At 37.5% G+C, this 24,697-nt stretch overlaps 1 protein-coding gene across 7 annotated transcripts in view; it reads left to right on the plus strand.

Annotated features, from left to right (window-relative positions):
- MIPOL1 (mirror-image polydactyly 1) overlaps positions 1–24,697 on the plus strand; it is a 168,445-nt gene that overhangs the window by 102,320 nt on the left and 41,428 nt on the right. For all 7 annotated transcript variants that reach the window (XM_015865035.2, XM_015865033.1, XM_015865030.1 and 4 more), the window contains one exon: positions 17,196–17,290. In XM_015865035.2, coding sequence (XP_015720521.1) covers positions 17,196–17,290 — 95 coding nt within the window. The remainder of the gene's footprint in view (positions 1–17,195; positions 17,291–24,697) is intronic.

A 24,697-nucleotide genomic window follows, 5' to 3' on the forward strand; every position in this document is an offset into this window, starting at 1 on the left:
AGTGGTCACCTGGAATTAAAAAACCATTGCTGATTAAAGACTGAGCTGGCAGTTCATCTAGTACAGATACAAGTTTTGTTTTATATAGAAGGGTTTATTTTCAGAGAAACAGGTAATTTTATTGCAGTCTTATTGATATGAAAAGTTATATATCACATAGATAATGATACAGATTTCAGATTTTTTCAGAGTACCACAGTGCAGTAAATTACAGAGAAATTATTAAATTTTACACTGTTCAGCTTTTTAAATTCATCTCATACCTTGGAGCCTCAGCAGACATTTGGTATTGAATAATGTTTCTTTGAGTGCAGAAGTATCATTTTCTTGAAGCCTGAAATATTAATTAATCTTTGTAGGAATTAAGAAGTTAATTAATTCTTGACAACAGTGACAAGTTGTTACTGACTAGACCAGAAAGAAGCCCCTTGTCCCTTCTGAAATATTGTGACATCTTTTATCAATTTAAATGGTAGCAGTACGGAGCCCTGTGTAAATAGGTCCAGTGAACTGTAAATATACATATGAAATAATACTCACTGCTACAGTCCATCTTTAATTATTTACATTTCACGAGTTAGCTCTAACTCTTTGTTAAAAGACTTTATTTGATGTTTTGGAAAGCCAAGGTCTGTTAATGCCTTCTCCATTCAGCTGCTGGTGATATATCCTTAAGACTTGGTATGAATTTGACAGTACTTTGCATCCCCTTAAGAGGTCCAGGAATTCCATGTTTGAAAAATGATGGGATTTCAGTATATCTTCACAACTGATGATCTGATCAGAGGCTGGCTCCTAAGTTATCTGAAAAAAACACTATTTTGGGAGTCTGAACCTGGAAATTCCTTAATTTTTTGAGTACAGTCTTTTGGGGATATTTGATTTCAGTGTATTGGTTATTCATTGTATTAACTCTGATAGTTGAATAGTTTAGGGGATATCTTTTATTGAAAACAATTTCGTTTTACCATCTGCCAGGATTATGGGCAAAGCAGTCCTGCCATAAATGAAACTGATAAATTATACTCTTCCTTATAAAAATGTTAATTCCGTCATATTATGAAATACAGAAAAAATATATATATGTTTGGGATTTGAGGAAACAAATCTTGATTTCTTAATATTTAACTTTGTATTCTGGTAAGTTTTTCCTACTGTTTTGATCTCTAGCCATAGTAGCCGCAGACATTCATCCAGTATTACATTTTACCCGAGGCTGTTGATAATTTAGTCATGCAAAACTGCTTCTTCTAAACAGTGTCACTAGGATGTAGTTCCTCCCTCGAAGGGGAGTAGTCTCTTGTTAGATTATGTAAATCATAGAACTCATTCATTACCACCGCATTAGTAATTCCTGCTGTAACCTGTAGAACCAGGGATCAAGCAACACTTTTCCTGCATACAGAAAATATTAGAAGCTACTGTTCCTGCATTTGCTTTAGTTTCTTGGGGGAATTGCATGAAAGTAAATTCAAATCAGCGGGGGATTTGTTTGTCAAATTTTGCAAATCATTTTCCAGAAAATGGAATTTTGCAAACCCTGTTCAGGAGCCCCAGATACCAAACTCACTTCAGCTTTAGAAGTAACGTTTGTACTGACTTGTTCAATCTTAATTTTGATTGATTACTTACCAGCAGAAGTTTATACTAAAATCTTTCCTTTGTCCTCTTTATCCCTTACTCACCTTTTCATTCTTCTCCTGTCAATTATTAACACTCTGACGTTATTTGTTGCTGCAGTAACTTTGTTTCAATGCAGCTGTTGCCAGGTGAATTTTCTTGGGAGCTTGGTTGTCACACTTAGAAAGATTTTGTGAGATAGCTGAAAAGGTATGTTTCAGGCACTAGTCTTCAGGTTTACTTTTTCTTACAGAACATCCTGGCTGTTGACAGACATTTTATCTGAAAGCAAAATGCAAAAGGGAGTGTGCTGTGGGTTGTTCCGGACCATGCATTCTAAGGTTTACCACCAGGTGAAAATGTACAGGATTGAGTTCAATGGGACAGATTTCCTGTGTTCTGGTATAGTGGAGATTGAGATTCTCAGGAGACAGAGTATGACTGCTTTACTTGTTAATTCAGACCTTTGCAGGCCTGTTTCTTCTGGGAAGTGTAACTGCGATTATGTAGGGAATCCAGTCACGCTGTGCACTGCGGGACTGTGACTGTTGCAAAACCTGAGACCAAAGTCCAGGTGCTTTCAGTTCCCTGACAGAATGGCCGAGGCCAAACAGCACACACCCTGCAGTGCTCCACTGCTGGTACCAGGCCTGAGGTTGTGCCACATGCACGGTAGTGTCCCTTATGATCAGCTTTCAGGCTGGAACAGGTCACCCAGCTGCAGGGTTTGGATAGATGAGGCTCTCACCACACACATGCAGTTTGAAAGATTTCTGGAGTGTCTAGGCTTGTGGGGTTTTTTTCCTTCCAGGGTAGTTCCTTCTTGCTTTGTGGTGGTTTCTGTCATGGAAACCCCTGCAGGTCATCAGCTCAGAAGAATTTCCTTGCTTCTATCCTGATTGTAGTTAATATCTTTTCACATTGTTTATAAATCTCTCTTCAGATCTCTTTCTAAAGCAAAGGGTCTGCCCATCACTCTGAAGAGTTCCCAGCTGGCATACTCTAAATGTTAACTTTTCATTGGTTGACCACTGCAGAGTGAGACCAAAATTTAACTGCTTTCCCTCTCTCCCAGCCCCCATAGCTCATTAATGGATAACAAGCAAAAAGCAGAGCCAATTTTTGTCCTCCAGGGGAAAACCCAGTGCAGTGGCCTAAATGTGCTGTAGGAACAGAGGGAAGCAGCTGGGGAGAGAAGGAATGAAACGCAAGCATAAAGCCATTACTTAAAACCATTCCATCCTCTTTCCTTTTCCCACTTCTTTAGTGTTCTTCTAAGAGTGAAAAACAGCTAGGCTCTGAACTGGCATCTATCTGTTTTTACAGCATGCTGAAGAATCCTGCTAATAGATGTCAGGTTTTGTATACAAGGATGCATTCAAATTTTGTTGCTATAATGATATGTTGTTTTGTTGTTTTTTTTTTCTCTTGAGTCTGAAGTGGAAACACTGAAGTACATTGCTTTCCTTTATTTCAAAATTATATACCAGTATCCTTCTATGTGTTCTCCCTAAAACACTGTTGCCGTAGCAGTATGATATACTTTTACTCATCTCTCTGGCTGAAACTTTTTTGCTAGTTACACATCTGTTAAATTGTCGATAGCTTCTGTTAATTGTCCAGTGCCTACTGATGAACCCAGAGCTGATTGTCAAGCTTCCCTACTTAAAGTCCAGAGAACAAGCTGCTTATGATGACCCAGCAGAGACATGAGGGAGGTCTATGAAAGGGAAAGTATTCAACCAGTTTTAATCCTTGTTTTCAGTAAGGCAGTGTCTTTAAGTGCTGACTAATTAGTGAATAGACATGGTTGTAGTTCTTGTAGTCATGGCTTTTGTTGGCCTGAAATGAACTGAGCAGCTAATAGAAATGGTTTAAAGTCTCTCTCTCTCTCTCTCTCTTTTTTTTTTTTTTTTTTTTTAATGCACTTTAATAGGATATGGAGATGAGGAAATATAAATCAAAGCAAGAACAAAAGTGGGTAGAAACTATCCAACTACGTATGTTGATACATTTCATTTAGATATTAGCAATTACACTTGTGACTCCAACTTGAGGAAGTCTGGCCCTGTGCTAAAATAACTATTCATTTTATAAACTTTGACATATATTGATACTAGAAAAGTGTGTAATTTTTTCCTTGTTACAGTAACATTATACAAGCATTACTTTGCATTTAAATAGTATGTTAAAATCATCAATTACAAAGTAATCAATCAAGATAAATATAGTTCTCCCTGTTAGAAGCACTGAAATCAAATTCCAAGAAGTGAAGTAAATTTGTTTAAGAATTGACAGCATGCCTAAGACTACAGACTTTTTTTCAAGAGGGATGGCTCCCTCTTTAAGCATTTGTGTGTCATATGTTATTATGTATTGCACAATAAAATTTTCTAATAGGTACAGTTAGCCATTTTACACATTCCAAAAAGTCATTTATTTTAAAAGTAAGTGCAAGGAAAGAAGGAAATTGAGCTAATGGTGAATGGCATCCAGGCACAGTCACCTGAAAGAGAATGCATTCTTTGAAGATCAGTGAGATATATGAAACATAGCAAGAGGGTTAGAAAAAAAGTTGTGGTTTTTTTCTGTTTGTATTTCCCCTATTACTTGCATGTTGCTTGACCTTGACATGGTGCAGACAAAAAGCAGGCAAAGTAGCCTGCATCAGCTTACTGTTCTACTCATTTTCTGAAATTAAACATAAATTCCAGTGATATTCAATAACAGTACCTTGGTTATTGAAGCTCATAACCTTTTTGCTGCCTTTATCACCTGTATTATCGATCGGAGATAATTACTGCAAAGCAGCTGGCTGTTGGTTTTAGAGAGCATCAATTGTTCTCCTGTCCCAGCTGTTGGCTAATAAGGACAGTCAACACATCTGTTTCAACAGCTGGTAATTAACAAAAGCCTAATTGCTGCAACTCTTTTAACAACAAATCTATGAAAGAGTAGGGATGTGGAGGAATATTATTTACTCTGTGCTTTGCACTGTCTTTGACGAGTTCCTTTTTCTTTTTCTACTTTGAACACCACTGCCTTTGTCTGACACATTGAATGGCAGGAGAACACAATATGGTAATCCAGAGCTTAAGTTTTTCAGATCTTTGTTGGTGTTTCTTACTGCAATGTTTCTTTGCTAAGTTGCAAGATAAAATGGATCAAAAGCATTTTGTGGGGTTTCATACAACAGCTACAATCCGCAACAGTATGCCTAGGAATAGGGCTGCCAATCCAACAGCTTCCAAAAGAAAGTAATGGATTTTCCTCTCTCTGTATGAATTTAATAGACTTGCACCCCTCCACAAGAAAGGCTTTTTCATTCTAAAGTGATGGCTCTTTGAAGAATTTCATTGCTGTTAAGATGTTTCACAAACCTGGTTGCACAGATGAAGCCTTCTAATACTGGTTAGTTTAAAAGTTAATATCAGGTGGTATGTATCGGTATGGATACAGTGGTGACTGTATCCATATACTGAATTGGTGAGAGTTCTACACAGTGATTGCCTACATATCTACATTTATAGTATTGATCAGCAACATAGTCAAAAACATTGCTCTTGGTTAGGTTTATTCTGTAGGTCAACCTTGTACAGAGCATACGTATAATTGGAATAGTCAGCACTAAATAGAAAGCATGTATACAAACACAGGGAAACGTTAATCCCATTGAAGTCAATAGCAAACTTGTGTTGGCTTCAATGGGTCAGGACTTTCTGTGCAAAACTAAATTTTCTTAAAAGCTAAAGACAAATTTGGCATTCATCATCACATTGCACATGAAAAGAAAGTGCTCAAGTATTAATAGAACGATTGCCTGGAGTATTATGCAAGTCAGGCATGTATTGCAGATTGTGAAAATGACTGAGTCAATAAAATTTTCTAAGACATGGAGTTTAAAGTTGCTAAACTGATGATGAAAACTTGTGATTCTTTGCTAAAAGTTAGTCAAGATCACTTGATTAAACTTGCTGCACTAGCATTTCAGTTGGCAAATATTTCTGTACATTGAGTTCTTTAATTGTCTTCTGGGTATGTTGAAAGGTATATACGAAATTCTACCTAAGTGCTTGCCATTGAGAGAATACAGATTGCATAATTAAAAATATTCTGGCAAGACAAGCTTAGTTCAACAGGTGTTCAAGTGAAGAAATGTATAATAGGTGCAGTGAAAAAGTGCAAGATATGCTTTGAATGAGTGAAAACAAAAGCATTGGCTGAAATTCTAGTTGTAGGACAGTAACACGGAGAAGTGTTTGCTGTCTGGTTTTACTGGAACGTGATTTCTGTACATCACAATCTATGGTGATTGAAGTGGTCTCGTTTACCTTGAACAAATAAGATGGGATAAATATACCTTATGCATTACCTTATATAATGAAAAATTGCTGCAGTATTTCGTAGTTAAAGCATTTGAAATGTTTTTTTTCCTCTGGGTTATTTTGTTTCATTTTGCCAACTATGATTTTAAAGAACAGGACTGCAGATGATGCATATGCTTCTCCTTCCCTTCCATTTTCCTTCCTCAAATGATTTCAATTACTATGAGATATACAGGAACCCCATTTTTTTTTTTTCCAGGTGAAATGTGGCTGAGTCGGAGTGAACTGTGACAGAATTTTAGAAGTGTTCTGCCACTGTGCACCTAAACTTCAGTAGAAAATGAAACAAATGCTTTTGCCCGAGGCAAAGATTTGATAGAATCAAATCAAATAGACACACAATAGTGACAAGCATAATTACCTTGTATAAAATTTAGTAAAGAGATTCATTTAGTCAAAAGGATCAGACAGCTTTTGTATCAAGCTTTTGAGTTCTGAGTGAACGTAACTCACCTACATCAAAAGATCTCATCCAAAAGTATAGAATTCATAAAAATCTGTGGAGATGTCTGTTTCCTGCTAATTCCATGGGAATGTGTATTGAATTCTCTCCTGAATTTTTTCTAGCGCATTAGTGTTCCTATAAGACTTGAATATATACATATACATGTGTTCTCACCAATGTATATATTTGCCTTTGTTAATATAATTTAAATTCCTGAGTCAAAGTTCTGTTTTTGTGGAAAACACTGCAGTAAGAATGTGGCAAAAAGAAGATTCAAGGACTTGTTCTTCATAAATATGATCAAAATCAGTACCAGGTACTCAGATTTAGAATATCTGATCCCTTTTACACAACAAGGACTACACAGAGACTGAAGCTGTTTTAAAGTGCCTACTGGGGATCCCCTCATCACAGGAGACATGGTGGTGTCTTGGTCATGGTAACTCAGCAATTCACAACCAGCTCAGATGCATTGGCAGCTCAAGGTAATAAAGGCTGCTGCTGGCCTCAGGAACAGGCATGCAGCTTTTGCCCAGACGAGCTAGGCACAAAACTGATCCAGCTGGGGAAAGAGCCCAAATTGTTCCTCTAGGTAATCTGATGAGAACTTCAGTTATCAAAGGAGGAATATTAATACACTTGCCAGATTAAAAGTCAGTTTAAGAATGTCTGGGTACTTAAAGTCTGGAAATGTCTGTGTGGGGCATATGGTCCCTGATTCTTTCTCATTCCTACTTTCCATGATAGCAGAAGCATTTATTTAGTAACAATGTATTCCTTTCTTAAGTTTAGCTGTTCTGTCAAACTCAGCATGTTGATTCTGTATTGTATGTATGAAAATATCAAATAAATTTGAGGGTGTACTCCTCCTAGTAGGTTTTTTCCAGAAGATGATGACTAAGGTGAAATATTAAATGCTACTTCAAGGTTTTTCTTAACTTTCATTCCAAATCCTACAAGAAGTATGGACAAACACAGTCATAATGAAGCAAGTAGGACAATTTGTTTTTATAATCCTGTAAAGACTCGTGGCCTTTATGGGAGTTTTGTTTGATTTTACCAGTCGGATTCTGACTCTGCTGCCTCCTGCAACGTACTTTCTGTCAAGAGGTGACAGTCGCTCTGTCTCCTTACATAGGTTACAGTTTGGGATATATTGTCACTCAGCACCAGTTATGAGCCTTTGAGCGTAAATTGTCAACTGCTTTTTTGCTCAGGTTACTGCCCTGTGTGTTTTTCTCTGTCACTTTAATGAGGCATGAATGATTTCAATGTACGTATTTTCTTACGGAAAAAGGATTTTTGAAATGTCAGTGTCTCACTAAGGAACTGCTGTCACGCTGAAATCAAGGACAGGGAACTCTAGTAAGTGAATGTTTCAACACAGAAACCATGTTCAAACTATTCTGGAAATGCATGGTCAATAGCTGGTCATAAGTCAAAGACAAGGACTTTACTGTAAGGTGGAGTCCTCAATAAAGGCTAGGTAGTGAAATAGGAGCAAGAATTACTCCTACATCTCTAGAGCTGCAGGTGAGAGCTGATAATCAGGAGTGCCTCATCTGCTTACCAGGAGAGAGAAGTAATCTATCAGTCAAATTCAAATATAAGGCTTATCAAGCTTGTCTAATTTTAAGTTCCTATTAGTTGGCAAGACTATCTGTGTCTACTCTAGTAACTAAAATAGGATCAGGACATGGATTTGCAGGATATCACACAATCATCTATGCTTTTTGTTAGAAAGCTCCCTGGCATGGTTTTAACCTGTTATCCCAGGCAAAGCCTTTGAAAGATAACTGTATACTAGGGCCTGTTCCTGTAGACAACCTGCTATCGGGAGCCCTACTTTTTGGGGATTGGCAGAAGAATTTTTGGTGACTGAACACAAACCATGCCAGAAGGTCTCGAGGCAGAAAGTGGTTCCTGGATGGCTCGTTTTAGCAATAGAGGGGTGCTGCTGTGCTTAGGTTTGGGGCTGTTAGCAGAGCCTGAAAATGTACCAGACTAAGTCCTGAAAGTACACACTGTTTCTGACTGCAGCTCACCTAAAATGTGTCTAGATGTAATATGAACTTTCTTCTGTTCTTCTGCCAGCACAGTTCCGCCCCAAACTGGATAGGACACTTCTGGGGCTGAGGGGAATGTGTTTTTTATTGAATAGGGTCTTTGTTATTGTAAAGCTTCTGTGACAACATTACAACACTACCTTTTGGATCCTGTGCTGATGACTTACTGTTTGTAGCAGATATTGACTTGATATCCTAGTGTCTCAAGTCATTTATGAGGACAACGGGTTTATCATGGGTACTGACATTTGAAGTTTTCCCATAGCAGCCTGCCAGTAGACAATCTGGAGAGCTGCTTGCAGGCTATCCAGCTTACTGCAGTCTACACGGTCATTTCCTCCTTGATTTCCTCTAAGGACACTACTGGTAAAGATTGCTATAAAGTGTAAGAGTCTTTACAGTGCATGTGAAGCAAGTGAGATCTCTCAGAGTTGAAGGAAAGATGCCTGTTATTAAAGCAGATTAGAGACATTTTTCCTTCTTTGTTTCAAGCTTACATTTGATAACTCTCTGCCTTTGAAAGGATACGTGTGTTTTCTAGTCCAGTTACCAGCCATGAATGGGGCATAAGAAGGCTTCCTCAGATAATCAGAATATTTTAAATTCTACAGAAAATATTTTCTACTTTAAACACATCATACCTAAAACAATGTGGTTAAATTTTTAATTTTCCCTTCAAATTCAGGTTTCTCTGTATTACTGATATCTTTCCATCATTTCTGTATTTTTAGATCAGAAACAAAGTATGTGATGTCACCATGGCCAAACTTGAATTAGAGATTATAGAGAAATGTGCCCACACGCCCACAGCTTTCCACTTGACCACAGCTGTAGGCATTTTTTAATCTGGAAAGTAAAGTAATTAATTTAGCTCTGTAATTTTTTAAATTTCCATTTTTTCGTGTAAGTTAATTCTAAAAGCATAGTTGCCTTGCAAATATAAATGTTGTGAATGGCTATCTGCTCCTGTTTTAAGATGAAGGCTTCTCATTAATTTTGATTTTATTCTCTCTGTGTGCATCATGGTTTAATAGCAAGACAAACATCTACCTATCTGTAAATGGAGACCCATCTAGTTGGTATTTTGTGTTCTTATTAACACATCTGCCAAAAAATCTGCATCCCTGTACATGATGTTATTTGCATGCATAGCTTAATGCAACTATGAATGTATATTTCTGGTGCTGTCATTCTTGGAAGTTTTCAGACTTTGCAGTATCCATAGTATTTCTCCATAAGAATGGAGTAGATATCTATGATGGTATCTCTGTGTTTTGTAGCTTTATACTCCAACAAATGCAAACCATAAATGAAGTCTTGACCCCATGAAGTCATTTACAGTTTGGGGTCAACCTCATGGGCGGGCAGACTTTCCAATTGATCTTCCTCATTGTGAATCATTCAGAGCAGTAAAACAGTTCCGGGTGTTAGTCTTACAGACTCATCATTTGCATTGAATTGTCCTCTGAACAGCTAATTCTTCCTACAATTACAGTATGCTGTATATTGCTCAGAAAAAAAAAGAAAAAGAAAAAAAAAAAAAAAAAGAAAAAGAAAAAAGGAAGTAGAAAATATTACAAAATGGTGTGGAAATTTTGCTTAAATATAGTACCTAAGTTTATGTAAGCAAATTCTCATGGAAAAATATAATTGACATTTCATATATAATTTTTCTTGCAAAATGTGATAACAGGCTGAATCTGTCTAATATGTGCTAATGTGGACACATCACTAGGTACACTGGAGTACTAGGAGTACACTGCTTGTCAAATTCTTCTGCGGCAGTGTGATGTGAGCATGCTGTACAAGAATGAGATATCCACCTTTCAGGTGTAATGATTCAAATGTTTTTTCTTCAAGATACTTCGTAGATACTAAGTTTGTTCTCCTTGTAATTCAGTGAACCAGGTATGTGCCTAGTCTAGGAAAGTGCTATTGGATCCTTTAATTTTCCTTGGCAGAACAGTAAAAATTTCTTTGGTGATATATATATATATTATTTTCTGATGGCACAATCTGCATAATACTTGTTATGTCTTGTTACTATCATTCAAAACTGCAGCAGAACCTCTCAGAATTAGGAACCATGCAAGCAGTATTCATAGAACATGATCATGTATTCTTACTGGGAGTTTTTTTCATGATGAAGACGGAATTTGATTCTTACTTTAACCAACAATAGTATTAGATGGTGGAATAATATCTTATTATAATTACTTGATCCTGATGCAAATTCATAAAGGTCATGTTTGTTGTGAGACTTCATTCCCTTGTGCCCACTAGTGTGGCAGGGTGCTGGGAAAGCTGTAGCTGGAAGCAACACAGATCTATCAGAAAGCAGTATTACAACTCCTTGATTTAGTCCAAATTAATGTACCTTAATAAAAACTATTTCCATTAGAGAATGATGTGTTGAGAAACTAAACTTCCTTGAATTTCTAAAAATTTCAGTTATCACTTCAAGCTTTTTATCTCAAGTTTATCTCCCATGAGTGTTATTTCATAAGAATTTGCAACTACATTTCCAAGTTTTAATTTTGTTTTAAATTATTTAGTTATAATTATTGACATGCCATGTAATATATAACATCTATCATTGTTCAGTTCCAGTTTTCACTTTTCATTTTTAAAATCATCCAAGCCAGCTGCTACTTGAACACACATTGCAATATTTTATCTAATGTTCTAGGTCAAACTGTCCCATGTTTGTATTGTAATGAAACAGTTTGACACGCTAACGCTGTGAGTTAAAAAGGAAGGTGATCACTTAGCTGTTAGTAGGGAGCCAGGCATTTTCAGTTCAGGCATTTTCAGACTCCTGTTAGCTGGAGTCTTGTTCTTGACCCTGAAAACCTCTGATCCCCTAATTAATAAGACAAGTGCTCATATTCTTTTCCAGATCAAAGTATCATCTGCTTCTGTCGGGGAACAATTTGATGTGTTGACACTTTGAAATAGAAAACAAGATGAGATGTTGTAATCTGCACTAAGTAGCAGCTGCTAATGTAAAAATAACAGAATGGTGAGAAGTTGAATGTCATAATGTGTCACAACATGACCTGCTCTGTCATGCAGTACATGCGACTGTTATTGACAGGAGTTGTAAAATGGGAAAGAGTAAAATAAAAATAAGCCTTAATACTTTTAATTTCTTTTAAAAAAAAATCTTTCCTTACTCATTCTAATTCAAACTGAAAGAAATCTTTGCTGCCCCTTACCATCTCCTGCTGCCTTGAGAACACAACTGTCCTTTTTGTTTCCATAGCCAGCTAATATCACCAGAAACATAATTCTGTCCCCAAGACAAATTGGGGCATTTCTCAGTTGAGCACTTATGGCTAGATTCCATCTCAGACCCCGGGTAGCATAAGACCAAAGGAGCAGAATGACACTTTACTGCCATCTCTCCTCATTACACAGCTCTAGCAAATATAAATGATTGAGCCCACAAATTGCAGAAATGACTGTTGAGACTTGTTTTCTGGCCTTCCTCTACTTAGAGGAGTATCCCAGATCAGTGGAAGGAAAGCAGCTGGCAACAGCCATTACTAACTTAAGTGATACCTACCCATTAACAACTATCTCAGTTAAATGGGGGAAATGTTTGGAGGAAAGGTTGTCAGTTCTAATTGGGTGAATTATGATCTTGATAAGAATGAAGTAAGGTTCTATGAAAAGGAGTACTTTTTATAACCAACAAAGTTATATCTTAGAAAGTAGAAGATACAAGAGTTAATGAAGATCACCAGTGATTAAGTTAAATTGGCCCAGAGAAAGGTTGTTAAATAATAGTGTAATGACTAAAATAAGAACAAGGAAAGAGGTAACGCGTTACCATTCTAAGAATGCCATAGAGATCAAGGATAATATGTATTAGATCCAAAAGTGTGTAATCTGTTTTTCAGCCAGCACTGAGAAATGATGTTAACCATGAGGAATAGGGTCAAGAGAACTTTAGGTATGGAAATTGAGTATAACACTGCTGTTGAGTAAGTTGTTGTGCTCAACTTGAGATAATGGTGGCCTCTATCATGAAATTCCAAAAGAGCTTTCAACTAAAACTGCAGAAATATTAGTAATTTAATAAATCCTATGAGGTTCTGTGTGATATGATTTGACAATTAACAGAGGCAGTGCCTACATTTAGAAAACAAACAAGAAAAAGTCATCCTGACAGTTATACATCAGGTAGTATTTATTTTGAGTCTTCAGAGTAAATTTGGAAGGAAAATATTTAAAGCAAGAATCTATCAACAGTAGATTGAAGAACATTGCTCGCTTAAGGAAATTCATGCAAGAATTCTTGGATATAATACTGGTTATTTTGACAAGGAAGTCTGTTATATATAAGCTGACAAAAAAAGAGTTTCTGATCTGGCACCACATGGAAAATTATTAATTAAAAAGATGGAGCATGTGTATGCTGTTATTTTACAAGCAGGCACAAGCTTAATATAGGAAATCCTGCTTGCTATTAACTGGGTTTACCTAGCATCTCTTGTTTGGAAGGATGGGCAAGTTGAACTCCATCTGCAAAACATCATGCACCAATGAATGTGGTGAGAGATTACTCAAAGGCAATAAGGAACTAGTTAGCAGAAAGGTAACAGCAAACGGCTTTGAAAGAAGTAGTGTTAAGGTCCAAGGATTTCTACTGTGCAGTTTCTACCTAGTTTCTCACCAGTTGGTGCTGAACCAATTTTCTTTAATGTTTTCATTAGTAACATTTGGTATGAAGAACTGAAGTGTACTAACAAAATAGCTTGATGCTGCAGAGCTAGGAGGTGTTATTAATATAAAGTAAGTTTGGGCTGTCTTGCAGAATGATTGGAATGGCCTCAAGTCATACGGAAAAAGAAAATAACAGTGGGTGACTCAGTGGTACCAAGAATTTTTACTATTAGCTGGATCTTACTAGTGGACAGGAGGACAGATAATATGGGATGGTGATTGTGAGCAAAAGGAATGCAAGAACATGCCAGGTGAAGTGTTTCCACTGGAGTTAGGTAGCACTGCTATCAGAGTGGGCATGAGAAATAGGAATGGAAGGAGTAAGGGACTGGAGAGCCAACTGACTGAGACTTAACAGAAGAAATTATGTTTAGCCCACATAATGAAGGAAATGTATATTCTGTCTGTAAATATATACAGGTTAAAATATAAATGTTCTCTATAAGTGCATGGGAAGAAAAAAACATCAGTAAGACAATCATACTATTACGTTTTGATACTCAGGTTCATAGGATGTTTTTTGCCTTCTGTTGATTGCCGAAAAAACATTGTAATAGTAATCTTTCATCCATAGGAGGTATGGCAGCGTACACATTCTATGTTTTTTTAATTAATAATTTTCCATGTGGTGCCACATCAGAAGCTTTACATCTGTGTCAGCTTATGTATAACAAGTTTAAAATTAGATTAGGGTGCTTGTGTTTGCCCTCGGGGAGTTAGGAAAGAATAAAAACTCTCTTTTCCTATGCTTTAGTTATACATGGGATTGTGCTTTAAATGTTTTCGCATAAAAGCAACAGCAGTGAGATCAACAGTGGCATTTTCCTATTCAATATATGGCTATTTTGCGTTTGATATGTAGCAATTAACTTTTAGATCTAATTTAATTTGAAAATATAGATTTTCTATAAGCAACTATTAAGATGCAAACTGGGAAAAGTGTAGAAACAAGGGCTTTCTTTTTCTTTTGCCAGAAATTGGGCTGAGGCAGAGAAGAGAGAAGGGTCTATCCACATTAAACTATATATGAAAGCTTTAGAATCCGTGGTCAAACAAAAGTTCTGAGAAAAAGATCATATACAAATAACATTTCTGAGTTGAACAGAAACTTCACTGAGAGCATCCCATATACCAAGGTGGTGACCAACTTCACCACAAAGTGGGTCTTTTAGGGGAAAACCTCCACCAGAGGAATCTGAGTATAATTCTTTTTGTTGTCAATCCTCCTTCCTTCCCCCTACTTTCAATAATAATAATAATAATTCAAAACTGATACATTTATGTGAGAAGCTCTGATTTTCACATTGTGACATTTTCCAAAGGAATAATATTTTGTTTAACAGTTCCCAAAAAGCTATTGTTATTACTGAAGGTGAGGTCATATAGGACTTCTGCCATGTGCACTGTGGATGGATTTCAATATACATTATAGAAGTCTTCAGATATTTTATAGTTGTACAAGCGCCATTGTTTTAGTTAGCAGTTAGCATGACATTGTTATGTGTATTGTTCTGCTTTCCTCCTCCTAGGAAGGACACTTCAGTCATTTGTTTGTGTTTGCCACTCTTCAGGCTGTGAATGATGGGCCATTTTGCTGCATGGTGGTGTACCGTGCACCAAAACACCTGAGCTGGAATTTCCATTTGGTCTCATGTAGCACCCTAGTATCAACCCACTATGTGCTAGTCAGGCTAGCAAATGCTTTATTTTCTTCCCTTGAGATTTTTTAGCTGTTTTTTTGGTATTGCTTTCTTTTTTAATTTTTAATCCGGAGTGCTTCAATCTGCTGTTACTTTTGTCAGTATAAGTCAAATGAGAGCCCAGGCAAAAAACTACAGTTTGTCTGGTGAAAATGGACGTAAATAAGCATCTTCAGACTCCAATGCCTTATGGCTTTTGTCCTGAAAAGTGAGTGGAACATGAGGTGTATTTTTTATGATAGCTCTCCAAAGAGACTAGCCGTTAATCTCCCTGTGAGTAGGTGTGTCAGCTGCAAACATTTCCTTCCAGTCTCCCATTTCAATCACACTTCACAGTACACTGAAAATTGGCAAGGATGTTAATTATTGGCCTCTAGAACAAACCACCTACTTTGATTCAAGCATGTTTTCCAATTTTTAAGAATGTTGTTTCACCTACAGTACAGTATAATTATAGAAAATAGCTTGGTTTGGCTGACATTCCTGTGTTCTGTGCGTTCTGCTTGCAAGGCAGCAAGCAGCACCAGGCAAGTAGCTCACCTGCAGAAGATTTTAACCTCTTGCTGGCAGAGTTTCGGCTTGCCAGCATCCAGTACATTGTTTTTGATATCATAAGCTCTATACTACTGTCACTTGGAGGTTAAACATTAACACTTTTTTCCTTTCAAGCTGCAGGAATGCTCTATATAGTAAGAAAGTTTGTTTTTATTCTCCAGGGAGCCCTCTGTTAAAATTTTATGGATGTCTGTTACAGGAGCAGCTGCAGCAGTGGGTCCTGAACCCCCGTGACACAAAGCCCTGGGCACAGTATGACCCTCTGAGCAGCACAGTGCTGACTGGCTGTGTGGCTGCATTTGCACAGAGCAGTGCTCAGTAAAATCTGCCAGGAGTCAGCCATGTATCCAGGACATGATTAATCAGCCAGCAGGATAAATTGTCTATAGATGACTGGGAGTTGACAGTAAACAGTAAAACACCTGCCTTGAAGACTTACAGTCTTAATAGACAAGCAGGAAACAGAAGCAAGCACGAACCCTGTTTCAAGAGAGAGACTGTGAGGCACAGACTGAGTCGCTGATGATTATGCAGTGAGTCTGGCAGAGCTCAGAGCTGAACTCTGCCATTCCCTTCATGTGTTCATAGCTCATGTAACAAGTCTTTATTTTACCAAGAAACTGTTCCGCAACGCTGTCCTGAGAAGTTGGCAGAATTCACCACGGCATTTCTCTCACACGTACCTCTTGGTTTGAGGCTCTACAATTTGTACAACTAATAACTTACACCATGAATTAGAAACATTGGAAACCAGCCCAATGCTCAGGCTCGTGTGTCAAGGAATTGCTGTACAAGCCTGGTCTTATTTGTTGTTACAACAATTAATCATCCACTGATTATCAGGTAATTTATATGGTATCTGGGCCCTCAAGGGAGTTCTGCAGTGCTATTGAAATTGGACATTTTAAAATTAATGGTGATTAAGCTGTAAAGCCTTATTAAATATGCATAAGTGCTATTTCTCCTTCCTTCTTGCTACTCGTAGCGCCATGTTGGGTCTGGCTGCCTTCCTGACCTACCAGCCACGCACTGCAGTCTTCACCATGGCTGAGTCACAGGCTGCTCAGCTCCACGCCAACAAACAAAGGCAGGGGAACATCCGGGACGATGCACAGGTGGGAGATGGCAGTGACTGCTCAGGGAGTCCCTCGCCCCACCATAAACCAGGTTCTGAATGGGAATGCAGCCAGCTCCTGGAGCAGTGCAGCAGTGCCAGTCTTGGCAGACTTCATCGGTAACATTAGGTGGCTCTTAGGGCAGGAGCTGCAACATGTCCATATGCTGACCATGAGGTGCACATCCATAGCTGAAGATTAAGTGCCTTGTTTCACTCACTACAGAGTATGCTGCTTGCAGAATTATGCAGAAGGGATGTTATATAACTATGACGTGTTTCTTGAGAAACACTTGGCTCAACTGAGTATGGCTAACCTTACCTATTCAAAAAGTTTACTGTGTATGCAAGGAAACCCTTCAAAACATCATCCTGTGGTGAAAAGGAATTAGAAACAACTATAATGCTACAAGAAATAAATGTTTTTCCTAAAACTTGCACAGGCAGTGTTACGGAATAGTATAACTAAGTACATGTCACAATAAAACGTGGCTGAAATGAATGCATAAGAGTGCAATGTTTTCAAAGCGATATGGATATTCTGAATAAATTATTTATCCTTTGCTTGCCATTCTACAGGCAGAACTGATAGCCCTACAACAAGAAAAAGAAGCCACTCTTCAGCAGTGCAGAAAGTTAGAAGAAGAAATCCAGAGATTACGCATACATTACAGGTAAAATAATTAATACCAAAACAAATCAATGACTCATAGGGGAAATTTTCTGTATGGTGTCTGACTCTAAGTAAGGAAATAGCTTTATCAAGTAGGTATTTGTTGGAAATGTGAATACATCAATGAATCAAAGCTGCATTTCTGCTTTGCTGCTCACTAACCACCTCTTTGAAATAGAAGTCCTTCTCTTGTAACCTAAATATTGTATTAGTTTCTTCTAAGAGAGGGGGAAGGTTGCTGGCAGTTAATTCTCATAAGAATGTAAAACCTGTCTGATAATGATTCATTCACTTAAAAATACCAGGGTAAAAGAACCAGTAGTCATAAACACTTATTTCTTCCCTGTTTGCACATACGTACATAACCTTATCAACATAGATTTTAAAATAATCAGTAATTTTTAAAGCCTGTTTTCTTTTCTAGCTTCCAATATAATGTGTGTATTTTAATTCCTGTGTTCTGTATCAGTGCACAGAATAAGATAAATAGCCATCTCTCATTAATTTAGGTGGGCTGCACCAAACATTAGCATGGATCAGTAGATGGCAATCCCTAAGGAAGAGCTCTGTGTGGTCCAGTGAAGGAGTTAGGTTGTTTTATGGAGTGATATTGGGTTACAGCTCTCATTTCATCCTGACCTCCTATGTGAGAGGGGATACAGAGCTGCCAACAGGTTAGAGGCAGGAGAATTGGCATCAACACAGCAGAAAATTGTGAATCTGAAGGCTGAATGTCTGTGATGAGGGATGTGGGCTGCAGGGGTAAATAATAAATGTAGTGTGAATATTACGTTCATTGGAAATAAAGGCAACTAGTTAGTTATAACTTAAAAAAAAAAAAACAGTTGCAGAACTGTGTGTGTTTTCAGTGTTTCAGCATTTACAAGTGAAAAATACTTGGGTTTCCAGAGGTTTTTAGAGTTTCCCCTTCTCATTAAGTTTATTAAAACCTTGGAGGGAAGTTTCAAAAACAACTTCTGTTCCTAAATCTCACAGGCATTTATTTAAAACCTGTTAATAGTGAATAGAAACCCCAAGCAATTTGTGATTATTGCTTTTAATGAATTTGGTCAGCATTTAGTGTGTGCACAAATTATGGTATGATTTACTGAGCTAGAAAGAATTTATTATAGTGCCCTTACTACTCACTTAAATGGGATTTGTAGAATTTTAAAAGAGATACAGAATTTTTATATTTCAGAAATAAAGACTTTGCTTTTGTTGATCTGCACATTGTACGGGATTTTTCATTGACTTCTGAGTTTGACTGTTGAGATAGTCTCAGGCTTGCTCTAATATATTTAACAAGTGCAGTGGAGAGCAGCTGCAATTTGCTCTTGAAAATAACTTAAATCTCAGAAAATAATAATGACTTGCAGTAATCACCATTAAAATGTAGCATGTTAATAACTTTTGGCTCTTACTTTGAACAAGCAAAATTTACTGTAAATTTGATTATGATCTTCTACAAGATTTACTTATAAGTTATAACAGTAGTCACATGAACATCATTGGTGCAAGAATGTTTTTTCATTACTTGGTTATTCAAGTTACATGATAATTCAGAACATCAAAAATGACTTTCTGTCTTTTGTCACTGTCCTTAGTAAGTCACTGAGTAGCTCTCACACCAAATAAGACAGATGAAGAAAAGAGTATATGGCATGTGCGTGAAAAACCATATCAGACCAATATGGGATTGGTCACAAAAACAATAAATAACAAAGCAATGCATTTTTTCAGGCCATTTCAAATGAATGAAAACTTACTCTCTGTTTCATATATTGGTTATTTCAAATAATGGACTTGATACCAAGTTCAGAGTAACCTGGTCTGATGAAGGAGACAATAAGGGAAAAGTTAAGATTGAGGAATCTAATTCAGATAGAGAAGGGAGAGGAAGTTGGCTCACAATAAAACTGGGCAAGTTCACCACTTCTGTTTACTCCTTCTATATTGTTCCTATGTCATGTCTCAAGAGGAAGGTTGAATTTTCTGGAAAGTAGCTTGAAAACGCTTATCAGAAATGAAAATTTGCATAACAGTTAGGAACTGTATAGAGTTTCCAGCTTACTAGGGTAATTGTTTCATCACAATGCTCTTTAAGCTAGGGATTAATGCAAATCATAGATCATCGGTGACCGAAAGAGGCTATATCCAAATAATCAGTTTTGAACTATGTGGGAGTGTTAATCCCACTGCCACTTTCTCACATATTTCTGTTGTTTGAATGTTATCATAAGTATTTCATTTGCATAGTTTTCAGTTATGAACTGCCCGTTTCTATGATCAGTTTCCTTCTATTTCAGTAATGTTTCATAAGTGTATTTCTCCTACCCATAAAATGCTGGCACAGACATATGCTGTTGCATACTGATAATTATTTTTTACATATTAGATACAACAGTATGACTGTGAATGAGAACTATATTTCTGAACAGGGAATTACATATATATTTTTCCAAATCTGAAAACAAAACAAAACAAAAACCACCCTAAAATAGTTAGTGACATAATAATTACTTTTATACTGTCTTCTTGTTCTGGTAATAAGGTCTGTTATAAGCTATAAAATATTCTACCTAATGCCAATAATCATCCTTTTGTATTCAGCATTCAACTTCACAGGCAGTACAGTGGCAAGTCAGAATACAACTGCCTATTTAGTCTCCTGGTTTCTGGATGACCTCTGCTCAAATATTTCAGCTTCTTTATCTTGCCACCTCTGTCATTTTCAGCAATTTCTCCAGGCCGGATTTATCTCATGCTTACAGGATATGTGGCAAGAGATGGGGCTGCTCCACTGCCCAGCTTCCCAGTCTAAATGAACTGAAACCCATTCATACTGGGATGAGTGAGGCTGCAGCCATTAGCTCAGAGCAGTGATCTCAGTTCTTCCTCTGCAGCTGAAGCAGGATACCTTGAGCACCTGCCACTGCAGCTTACCTCAAAGAACTGCTCTTTTCATTGCTAATTTTTATCTCACTTTTTCAGTTACATTCACTGACTCATTTTCCTGCTCCTTTCAACCTGTCTGCTCAGTGTTATTCTGTCACTGTAGTCTCAGTGTTAGTTGATTCAGACATATCATAATGTGTAGCTACAGTCATTAGGAAGAGTGTTGTTTTTGCAGAGCAACTTTGGAGAGATCAGAGGAGAAGATAACAGCTGTGTTTTCAGTATTCTATGTGCAGCAATACTTCCATTTATCCAGGAGTTTCAGGCATCTGTCTTCAAACGTAAATCTTGAGCTAAACAAATTTCCCACTTCCAAGAAGAGAAAAGATTATTTTTTATAGCAGAGATGAGATGCTTGTGTGCATTGTACAGTGAGAGACAGTATGGTATGTCTTCTTGTCAGAAGTAACCTAACTCTCTGCAGTGTGATACTGTTCAACATACAGAAAACAATGTCTCTGTAAGGGAACACTAAGATTTTTTTTGTCTTTTGTTACTATATAAAAAAACCAAACTCAGGTACTAACCAAACTGTATTTTTTAGCTTATTCTCTACACAGTCCCACTGATTTCTGTGGGAGATTTGGACATGCCCTGAATGATAATTTAGCTTTATTTTTCTGTGTGTATTCTTCCTGTTTATTGAACTTGAGTTCTACAATTGGTTGAGAATGTTGGGCCTTTTTCCGTATTACTTTTATCAGATTGGTTAAAATCCCTCCTTCTCTGAGCAACCTGTGGGGCTTTCAGAGAATTTCACTCAATCTGTGGGGGCCAGAGGAGCCAACACCCTGGTATTTATGAGCTGGAATTTAGACTGTGTGAACTGTGGGTTGTTATGTTATTGTACCACTTTCCAGCAGAGTGCTACAGCCCCCAAAGGATTGCTCGTTGGGATTGGTGTGTTCTTTCTCACTCTAGAAGCAGATTCCTACTGTTAAACTACTATTTTTTCTTTTTCAGTGTCTCCTTATTGCATGTGCTGTCATAGTTCTTGTTAGTGGTAGAGGAAATAAATCTCCCAGGTTTAGAGGGCTGTTTCATAAACTCAATCAGATAGCTGAAGAGAGGAAAGTGATATCAGTTGGCTGCTCTGTTTTGGCAAACAGTTGTGTAAAGTGTTACCAAAGCCACTGAGATGGTACAGCCTGCAGTGTCTAGGTGCAGGTGAGCTTTGTTATCCATATGTATTTCACATTTGATTGGGTTTATTGTCCTTTTCCCCTCACCCCATGCTCAGACTTCATGTTCTCTAGCCTGCAGTTGGTTATTCTTTCTTTCTGTAGTTGTTTCATTTTCTAGCAATGACTGCCAGAGAGACTGACTTTAATAATCAGTAGATAGGGAGTTCCTTGGGAGTGTAGCAGATCAGATCCTTGTGTGTACTCCAGTTAACACTTGACCATTTGCCCAGAAGAGGAATGGCAAAGAAAGACTTCAGTATGGATCATAAGCTTGGTGTTTACAGCACCTATGTGGCAGGCAGTGAAAAAGCACAGCAGTGTCTGAGCCTATTTAAAAGGATGGTGTTTTTCTTTTCTTGCCTCTCAGTGGAATATTTTAGCTATCAGTGTGCTTTCTCTTTCATTCAGACACACGCACATGTATGCACACAGAAAGGTTTTGAAAGTTGCTCTTTTTGCCCTGACATGATTTTTGATGATTTTCCCATCACTGGGAAAAAAAGTTGCAGCATGGAAAAATAATTTCCTTCTCAGCTTTCATGATTTATAAAAATGGACAGGGAGAGGAAGCACTGCACTGCCACAGATCCACACTGCTGGTGGAACAAGCCATCCCATGCCATCTCTGCAGCCAGCCCTGGGGTGGACGTCAAACATTCACACTGCCTTGTGCTGCTGTTGACTCAGGCATGGATTGGTCTGACCTACATTTAATGAAAACTTTGTGCCTAATGTTTCCACTGGCTGGCTCTTGGCCTCCAGAGGTGCTTTGCCAATAGGAAACACTAAGCAGCGAATCTGAGGAGGAATGTGGGCAGCATGAGTATGGACCGAAGTGCTTCACATGCTCTGTGATGCAGTTTTAACTCATACTGCACTCTGGGCTGAGTCTGCTACTGCTTCTGTCAGAGGGTGTGTTTACTAGCAGACTTTCTCCAGTTTGTTAGATTTGTTTTAGACTGATTAGCCCCATGTTGTGCCAAAAACATTAAAGCTAGAAGTACTGCACAGTGGATTATGGTGTATTTCATCAGACTTGCACAGACTTCTTCCTATTGACTTCTGTGGGGTAACTTGAACTGAAAGAACAATTACCTTGTCAGCTTTGCTATGTTAGACTTTTTCAAATTACTTTCTGCTCTTCTCTAAGAGCACAGATTTGCTTGACAGAAAGGAATTTCTTGCCAGTGGACACTGCCATGGTCCTGTGACTCTGTATGCACCACACGGCTGACTTTCTGTTAACGGCTCTTCTTGGTTCAGGCTGATTCTCTTCCCCCTCTGTTTCACCTGGGTTCTCTGTGGTTTTCTGCTCTAACCTTCTTGGTTTCTCAGTGAGCTGAAAAGTCTAAGAAGTGTAATTTTGTTCTGTGCTTTTTGGAATAAGTGCATAGCTAGCGGTTTCTAGGAATTGTTTTTCAAATTTGTTAAAGCTTAATAAAGTAGAATTGCTGGAAAGAAGGTTTAAGGGCTCTGGAATAACTACCTGCAAGCAACCAGCTGATAGGCTGGAGCTAATTCTTAATACAAAATATACTACTGTAGGCATATTTGTAAAAATTAGGGTATTGAGTTCAGTGAAGTTAATAGCAATTCTGTATTAATCAGAAGTATATACTACTTTTCAAGTATATACTTGAAAAAGAATGTTCAAAAAAGCTACACAGAGTAATTGTAGGATTGTGAAATCTTTTCCTTGATAGAAAGGGTGTGTGACTAGAGGCTAAATGATCTGGTTGTGCAATTTAAACACTGGGTGCATATTGATGAATCACATCACTAATCAGAATCACAGAATGGTTTAGGTTGGAAGGGACCTTTAAAGACCAACTAGTCCAACTCCCTAATTTCTTTAGCTGATTTATTTATACAAAACAAAATATAACCATTTTCTGTCATACTTTTGAGATGTATAGTCTATCAAAAAGTGCTTTTATTTTAAAGTCAGAGAAAGAAAAGAGACACAGGATTAAAAAGAGACAGAGAGAGCCTTCTCTAAAGCAAGAAATACAGAAAAGCTGTGTAGTAAGAGCTGTTTGGAAGACAAGTTTTCCCATGAAAACTTTAGAAGAAAATTTAAAAGTACAAGAGAATTCAACTTCCCCTGCAAATAGTGTATCAAAAGGAATTTCTTCTGTAATTAATATGGTATTTAGTAATAAAGTCATAACATTGTGAAAAGGGCTTTAAATGCCACTTATTTTCTGTTGATTTTTCACAGGACATGTTTTTGTGCTAAAACGTCAAATCAGTGGGGAAAAAACGATCATTTTGACTTGTGTTCTGGTTCAGTTCTCTTCTGCTGAAGAGCTGAAACAAAATAGCATTTAAAGTTGAAATCTGAAGGTGAAAGGAAAACTTTCTCTCAGAAATTTGCCACAGGAAGCCAACATATTTTTTTCACTGGAATTTACCTCTTCCAATAGAAAAACATTTGTTTGTTGAGAAGACTTTCCACATGAAAAATTTTCAGGCAGTGCTAGACATAACATGACTTCTTGGGCTTAGCCCTGCTCCCAGTTGAGTCAGTGGAAAACTTCATTTATGAAACAAGTCAGAATTCAGGTGTGAAAAGAAGTGCTCTCTCTGCCTGCTGCAGAATGTGAACTACAGGACTGCTCACCTATAATGCTGAGAAGGTGAGAGCAAGATACTGTCTCCATTCAGCTGTTTGGTTTTTTGTTGTTGTTGTTGTTTGTTTGTTTGTTTGTTTGTTTAAGTTAGAGGTTTTGTTAAGTTGCTACATTCTTATCTTGCTGATGCCTTTCCCTGGAAGGTGTCCTATTTTTATACTCCATCCACAAGCTGCTTTGCTAACTAATGAGACAGAGGTCTGTGTTTTGGAAGTGAAAGGCTTTTAATATTGTGTCTAGAATTACACGATGAGGTGTTGCTCTTCTGGTACTGATAATTCTTCCAGCACAGGTGTGATGGTTGTCATTTTTAATTGAAGGGATAGGGATAGACTTGATTTCAGTCAGTTTTCCAGTGAAGAAATGGCCCTGCTGGGATTTGCACAATTCTAAGCCTTTGAAATATTTGAATAAAATACAATATATTAATAATGTTTATCATTTTGAAACTGCAATTCATACTGTCATGAGAGGAAGGAAAACTGGCCCAGAACACATTGATTGCTTTTTCCACCACCATCAAGAACATATAGATACTTATAGAGAATATCTTGTCATACTGCAACCTGAAAAATCCCAGGGACGAGCACATAGAGGCCCTGCTCTCTCACATTTGCAGTTGAAAAATTTGCT

The sequence above is a fragment of the Coturnix japonica genome, chromosome 5 (assembly GCF_001577835.2).
Source record: "Coturnix japonica isolate 7356 chromosome 5, Coturnix japonica 2.1, whole genome shotgun sequence".
Taxonomy (NCBI): Eukaryota; Metazoa; Chordata; class Aves; order Galliformes; family Phasianidae; genus Coturnix; species Coturnix japonica.